The following is a 7577-nucleotide window of genomic DNA, read 5'->3' on the forward strand; positions in this document are numbered from 1 at the left end:
CTTCAGTTAACACAGAAAACAACAGTCCCACAGGAAGCTGTTAGTATTATTGTCCCAATTATTTATGATATGGCTTCAGGTACAACACAACAGGCAGACATTCCCAGGCAACAGAACTCTTCTGTCGCTGCTCCCATGATGGTTAGCAATATTCTGAAGAGGTTTGCTGAATTGAATTCACCACGACCAGGTACTGTACATATCCAGTAAATAAATTCTCTCCACCCAGCTATACATGACAAATAGCCAGATCTGCTGAATCTCTTTTAAAATCTGAATATTTCTTGATTTCCCCCCCCTTCCCCCCCGCCCCACAACTTATTTCTTGAGCAGTCTCAAGAGGGTTAATGCACGTAAGTGATCATTACTAGGAACACAAGCTAGTTGTCCATTGCTATAACCTTCTAAACACAAGCTGTATTACATTGTTTACCAAGAATGTAAAATGCATGTACTATTGCAGCCATATGGTGTAAATAACAATAGAAAAACTGTGTTTAGAATATCAGATTTTTAAAGGCTCACCACAGATTTTCTACTGTTATGGTTTGTCTCTTGCTTATATGTTCTATCAGTGTCCTCTTGCATGTCATGAAAAATTCAACTTTTTTTTCAAATGGGCTGTAAAGTGTTTGGAGTTAAATGGTTTATAGATGCTAAACCAATTTCAGTTCTGACACAGACACTTGAAAGGATAGTAACTGTTTCTAAAGCATACCAGTGACTGGGTTAAAAGGAAAGAACATGCAGGGTGAATTGTGCTGCTCTTTACTTATTTATTCTGACCTCATACAATATTTTCTGTTTTGGTTGGAGTGATTTAAATTGGCAGGGCCACACACAATTTCTGTAGATACTGATACAAGTTTTACATTAATATTTCACTTTCAGTTTACTGATACATTTAGCAGCCATGGAGAGATTAGAGAGAAGGGGGACAAACAGCGTTGAGTTCATTTGTTGTTGTTTTTTTTTAAATTAATTAATTGGAATGCACATATGGGTAAGGCTACAGCACTTTTTGTGGACCAGTCTTTTGGATTCTGTCCATGTCTTCTCTTACCTGAGAGCCCAGTTCCTAGAAAGGGGCTTGGCAGGATGGAGAATAAGGCAGTCTATGACCTTACAGTTCCCTTTTACCATGCCAGCCATTGTACTTCTGGTACTATTAATGCTTTTTTTGTATCCTGTAAGAAGTATTGTCTCCTTCTTTACCTCCTTTTGGTTTTAGTTTATGAAAACTTTGAGGTTTTTGACTCTTGTCCTGACTTGGAATTGGAAACATTTTATATTAAAGTTTTATGGAACCGAACAATGGGGCAGTATAGCACAATGGAATTCTTAAATTCTCTGTGCTCTACTTGCTGACTCCAGATACCATGCCTCTCAAACTCAGCAGGTTCAAAAGGTATTAAAGCATAGCTTAAGATTTGTTTTCAGCAGCAGCTTGCTAATACATTGCTGGCAATGGACATCTTGCTGAGACATGCAGGCTGCAGTTACTTTAGCTGTTACCTTTCTGTATCTTGCCTCCTTTTGGAGTGGATAGCTTTGGAAACTCCTGCTGGAGGCACAAAACTTGTGCAAATGTTGGTTTTAGAATGCTAAGACCTTGAGGTCGATGGGACCTGCAAGTTCAAAGTAAGGCTTTAAAGAAAGTACTTATCTTTCCATGCTAAAGCCATAAGAGAGAATGGTTTTAAACTGTTAAAGCAGTCAACCTTTTCCTGACTTCTTACAAACTGAATTAACCCTGTGATTGCTGAATTCGAATTTGAATTATTCTAACATTTCTTTTCCCTTTTCTCTAGGTGAATGCACAATCTTTGCAGCTGTTCGTGATTTGATGCTCAATCTTACCCTGCCCCCTGGTGGGCGTCCATAGACACTTTTAAAAGAAGGCTGAAAAGCAAGAGACAAAACAGCCCCCCCAAAAAATCAATCTCTGAAATAAGCCTTCTATTAAAAAAAAGGATGTTTTAACAGGTTACACTTTTTTTAAAAGAGCTAAATAGAATAAACTGGCAAATTTTCAGGGATGCACTTTCATCAAATGGTCATTAACATAATTTTTGTATAGTGCTGTTGTATAGTGTGTTTTAATGGGAGACATTTCAGACTAGGTAATAGATTGAAGTATCAGCTTGCTGGTAATAGATTTAATATTCTGTTTTATACTATAAAGATTATGAAAATGCCAAACTTGTTTGTTTGTTTTTTTGTTATGTTTTGGTGTAATAGTCTTTTTTTAAGGCAGGTCTGTCATTTTGAATACTGTAAAACTGTGACAAACTTTATATTGAAGCTGTATTTTAATATGACTGCTTTGAATCCTTAAACAAATTATTTGGGCTTGTTGTAAACATGTCCCCAAAAAAAGCAATATTTAATAAACTGGATTAAAAATTCTTCAGCTGATATTGTATTATTTTCAGGAACTTTACTGCCTCTCTATTGTAAACAGACTTTAGAAAATTTGTTGTAAAATACCAGAGTAAAAATGTTTATGCATCAAATTTAGTATGGCATTTAAAAAAAAACAACCCATCAGAGTGTTGGCTTCTCCAGATTTTGGATCACCTGTTTTGGTTCTTAAGGGGTTATTTGTGTATTGATCCCTTTAAGACAATTTGGTTCACAGTGGCTGCATCTACACATGTGGAGGACTGCAGTTTTTACTGCACAGTCCATTTAGTACTTGCATAAGCACTTGCTTATGCAAATAATAAATGACCAGCGCAGTAACCAGCATTACTGTGCAGTACCATTGCCACATGGCTTTTTCCTGACGCTGCTGTGCAGTAGCAACAAGCTACTGTTCCGTAGCTCATTGCTATGGCGCAGCAGCATCACGTCATAGTTAGTGCTCAGCACTGCTACTGCACGGTAGCAATGAGCTATGGTGCAGTATCTCATTGCTACTGCGCCGTAGTGTCTTGTGTAGATGCACCCAGTAATGACTATTTCACTCTGAACATGATTTTATTTTTTAAATCCTAGGGAAACTACTTGCCCAGCATATCTACCTTTTATAGCTACACATTTTTTTTTTTAAAGGATGTATATATCTTTCCATATTGAAAAGAAACCAGATTCACTGTAAGGGTCATGTGCTGCATTAGGACTAAGCATATTTTCTTGGTGCTGCTGCCTTTTGGTTTTTTTTCACTGAGTGACCCTGAACAGTTAGTTTTGAAATACTTGGAGACTAACTGGTCCAGAGAGGCATAAGCTTTCACAGGTAAAGGTACCACCCTGCCCTGTCTTTTGCCTGACTTTAATACAGTAACTACCTCTCTCCTTTGAAATTGTTTAAAATTTTGGCTCTGGTGTTTGATTCTGGGCCAAACAGTGGAGGGAAGTAGAAGAAATTCAAATTGTATATACACAATAACTGAAGATCAAGAAAGGAATTTTTAAAACTACCTTTGCATTTAACTGTTTAAACTAAACACTAGATTGGCAAAATGGAAACTAGAAAAAGGCCTAGATAAGTCTGTTAACATTAATAAAGGGTTTTCCTGTAACAGAAATGTCCACTTTACACATGGATAAAATGTATAGAGTCCCTCCCTTCCCCTTTCTGAGGCAACATTTTTTCCTAAACTGTATTTTTCAAGTACTTCATCTGGTTCAGATTTTCAGTTCTCTGGACACCAGCAAGTGTAGGCTTCTGCTGTTTTCCTTCTACAGAGTATAACAGAGTCCTTGTCTCATCTCCATTTACAAATAGCTGTACTGAACTAAACATTTAGCATCAGATTTAATTTCAGGTTAATTTTTTCTTCTCCATGGTCTTGCATTGTTCTGTTTCATGGACTTTGGGTGGCTATTATCTCCCTAAACTTTCCATGTTGGTGCAACAGCAGGCTCCCCTGCAGATCTTTTTATCAGGAATATTCTTTCTCTGTTGCTCTTTGCTTTGAATTCTTGCCATTAAGCCAGGGGTGGGCAAAATGTGGCCCGTGGGCCAGATGCGGCCTGCCAGGCCATTCTATCCAGCCTGCGGGGCCCCTAAAAAAATTTAGAGAATTACTATTTATCTGCCCCTGGCTGCCTGCTATGCGGCCCTCAATGGCTTGCCAAAACTCAGTAAGCGGCTCTCCACCTGAAATAATTGCCTGCCCCTGATTAAGCTGTATTTGTGGAGAGTAAGAGTATAGGGCTCACATTAACTTCTGAATATCTAACTAAAAAATTACTAAACTGTTCACACTTGAAACTTTTTAACCTAAATAAAACCCTAACTATCCACCCACACCTTTTTAAATGCTACTGTTCTTCTAGAGAGGTTTACAGATCTTTCCTTCACTTCGAGAAAGTAGATAGGATGGGAGGAGATATTCTGACCTGTACTAGAGCAGAAATTATGATGAAAAACCTGGTATTAGACAAGATTTTACTGTTCATGGCCTGAGCATTCCTATACTTGACCAGCATCCAAGTGGGGTGAAGGGAGCACAGTAGCAGTTAGCCTTAAAGCATTCAAAGAACAAGTGGATTGTGAGGTAGAAGCCCTAAAATGGGCAAGGCACCTGGCATAAGAGTTTCATATCTTACTGTGTCACTTCCTTGGGGACGTTAAAAAACAGCATTTGAACCTGGAATGGCTGTGAATTAAATGCTAATATTTGAAAGGTTTGAGGATGTTGTTTTAAAGCTCTGGGTGAGAGTTTTTCTTTTAGAGAGAGGGAGATGGATCACATTTTAGCGCTCGCTCCAAAGAATAATTTTATTCCATAATGGAAATGCTTGGGGGAAGTGGGGAGAGAACTGAAGTATTTACTACTTTCCAGCAGCAGCATGATACCTGTACATCTAGGTGCAGGTTTTAATCTCCTGTTTTCCATGTGTTGGGCTTTTTGTTGGCCAAATATTAAAGATTAAGAAGACTTTGCTTGTGCCTACTTGTAATGCTGATTTTTTTCCCCTAGAGTATTATTAATGAAGAAAGCTTTTTGGCTGTCCATTTGAGCAACTGAGACTGGTGTTGGCATGCAGCTTGAGTTGCTTTCAAAGCTGCCACCTGGGACCAGTATGAAGATGGAAATGAAGGCCATTCATTTAAATAAGGGAAGAAGTGGTCTTGGTGTTTTCTGAATCTGGAGTGCCAATGTTCCAAATCTAACTCTGGGCTATTTTTGCCTTTCATTTACTCTGACTTTCATTAATATACAGTTCAGTTTGAAAAGTGGTTAGAATTGCACCAGCAGGTTGCATGCATGTAATCAGTGACCTTCTAGATAACTTGCTAAGTTTTTTATAAAAAACTGTTAGTTGCAAATTACTGTAAACTACTCAGTCTGAAAGCAGAAGTCAAGCTGGATTCCTTGCTTAGGCACTGACCAGTAATTTAAAAAAAATGACTTTATTTACCTATCTGCGCTTCCTGTGCTTTGCCTGCAGTGGGTTTGCAGAACTGTAACAGCTCACAAGGAAGGTTCTGAATCATTCTGAGGAGATATTTGCTGACTGTACAGATGTGGTCTGATAACAAATATTCAAGACCAATGCAACTTCTTAAAATGATATTTTGTCATTCAAGAAAATCTTTTATTTCAAGTATGCATTGAGCTGTTCTATACTTTATTTGTTCCTGGTGGTGAGTCTAAAAGAAAAACCCCAGGGCTGTCCGATTGCCCTAGGTTTTGACTCTCATCAAATCAGCCCTGGGCCAGTAGTTTATGGGAAGCTTGAATGGCAACTAACTGGACTTGGCTCTGATTGTTCCAGGGGGGAAAAGTGTTAACTTGGTACTTCAGAGAGAAAGTGGGAGCTGAGCTTGCAGTAGGGCTAAAAACAGACACCCGGTTTGAGACCCTGATTAGGCTGGGATAGGACCTGCATCAATACATGAGGCTTAAACGGCAATGAAGTTGAAATAAGTGAGATTGTTCTGAGGCAAAGTGTTACTCTGGGTACCTCACAGGCTAGAAACCTTTCTTCAGTGGAGCCTGATCAGCATGACATGATACAACTGATGGTGCTCCAGGGACACCTATAGGTGCCCCTGGTGCCTATGCCTGACTTGGGGCACATCTACAAGCGGGGAGGAATCCTGCCTGTGACCCAGGACACACTCCTAGCAGCAGCATAGAGCAGAGTACACACCTTGCAGAGGGATTTCCCCATACTCTGCATGGGGCTGTCTGCAAGCAGGAAACCCTGACTTGCAGACATGCACCCTGGAGCCTCTACATTTGTCATTAGCCAGACACATCCCTGGGACATATCTGGGGAAGCAGAGAAAGAGAGAGAGGGACTTGCAGAGCTTGAGGGGACCAGTCCTGCTGAGGGGTTCCCAGGGCCTGCAGGACCAGGCACCTCAAGCCTGAGGAGGCCCTGCCCCAGTCTGCTTCAGGCTGTAGGACACAATAAAGCACCCCTATTTGTTCGTACCTCATTGCCGCTATGAATTTGGGCATTTGTGGCATGACCAAGGGTAGGGAGGTCTGTTCCTTTTCATTTTGTGCTGCTATAAATGCACCTTTATGGCAGCATAGTTCCCTCCAAGGGCTTTTTCCGTTGGAGAGTGCCTTTAAGGGGTGGGGTTAGTGCCAGGCACTGCTCTCCAAAGCAAACCAAGTCGGGCATCTGTCTTTAGGGGATGCCAGCATCAAGGGCTATGCCAGGGAATAAATCCATTACCTGCCACAAGTCACTTCTCCCCTTTCAGGACCTGGAAGGTGGCTTCTGGCCTTTTAGCTCAGATAGTGTAGAGGGCATCCTAATCCCAAAACCTCTGGGTTTAGGCCTGTATGTATCATAGAATCACAGAAGTAGGGTCGGAAGGGACCTTGTAGATCTTCAAGTCCGACCCCCTGCCCTGGGCAGGAGGAAAACTGGACTCAAATGACCCCGTGTAGGATGCCTGCCAATGGATTTGGGAATGTCTGAAGCCCTGGGTGAGTCTGGGACAGAGGATGCTGGCAGGTTGTAGGGCCACACATGATGTTTAGAGCGGTTGAGTTCTGCCTGCTCAGTTGATAGTTTTCGGATAGGGTTGCCAACTCTGAATCTATTCTGGGAGGTTTCCAGAGCGCCAGCGTGCCTTTGGGCTTGTGTATATCAAACCATAGAAAATGAGGGTTGAAGGGGACCTCAGATCATCTAGTCCAACCCCCTGCTCTCAGTGGGACCACTTCCAGCTACCCTGGAAGTCTTCAAGAGGAGACTGGTCACCTGGCTGGGGTCACCTGATCTCACCTGGTGCACGGGGCTGGACCCAATGATCTTGTGAGGACCCGTCCAATCTATGAATCTGTAAATCATCCCAGCCAAATCAGATCATCCCAGTTACGCATTACAGCCTGTAGGCTTCACAGCAGGAAGGCAAATGCACGGGACTGTGACGTTTTAAAAACCCACCGGACTATTGCATTCACCGTTTACTATGTATGTGAATGAATGTCTCCTCACTCCTCTCCCGGGTGACTCCCAGCAGTCTGCTGGAGGTTGGTAGCCGGTCCCTGGAGACTCCAGGGCGGTCCTGGAGGGCGGGCAGCCGGGGGCCCCCGCCCCCAGCCCGGCGGAGCCGCCCATGTCGAGTCGAGCCGAGCCGAGCCATGGGGCTGGCG

At 42.0% G+C, this 7577-nt stretch overlaps 1 protein-coding gene across 1 annotated transcript in view; it reads left to right on the forward strand.

Annotated features, from left to right (window-relative positions):
• Window positions 1–2409, forward strand: part of MED14 (mediator complex subunit 14) — a gene marked incomplete at its 5' end in the record, with an annotated part of 59731 nt that extends 57322 nt beyond the window's left edge. The window contains 2 exons of the mRNA XM_025205283.1: window positions 1–190; window positions 1812–2409. Coding sequence (XP_025061068.1) covers window positions 1–190; window positions 1812–1885 — 264 coding nt within the window. The remainder of the gene's footprint in view (window positions 191–1811) is intronic.
• Window positions 2410–7577: the final 5168 nt, after the last annotated feature.

Source organism: Alligator sinensis, unplaced genomic scaffold, assembly GCF_000455745.1.
Source record: "Alligator sinensis unplaced genomic scaffold, ASM45574v1 scaffold243_1, whole genome shotgun sequence".
Lineage (NCBI taxonomy): Eukaryota > Metazoa > Chordata > Crocodylia > Alligatoridae > Alligator > Alligator sinensis.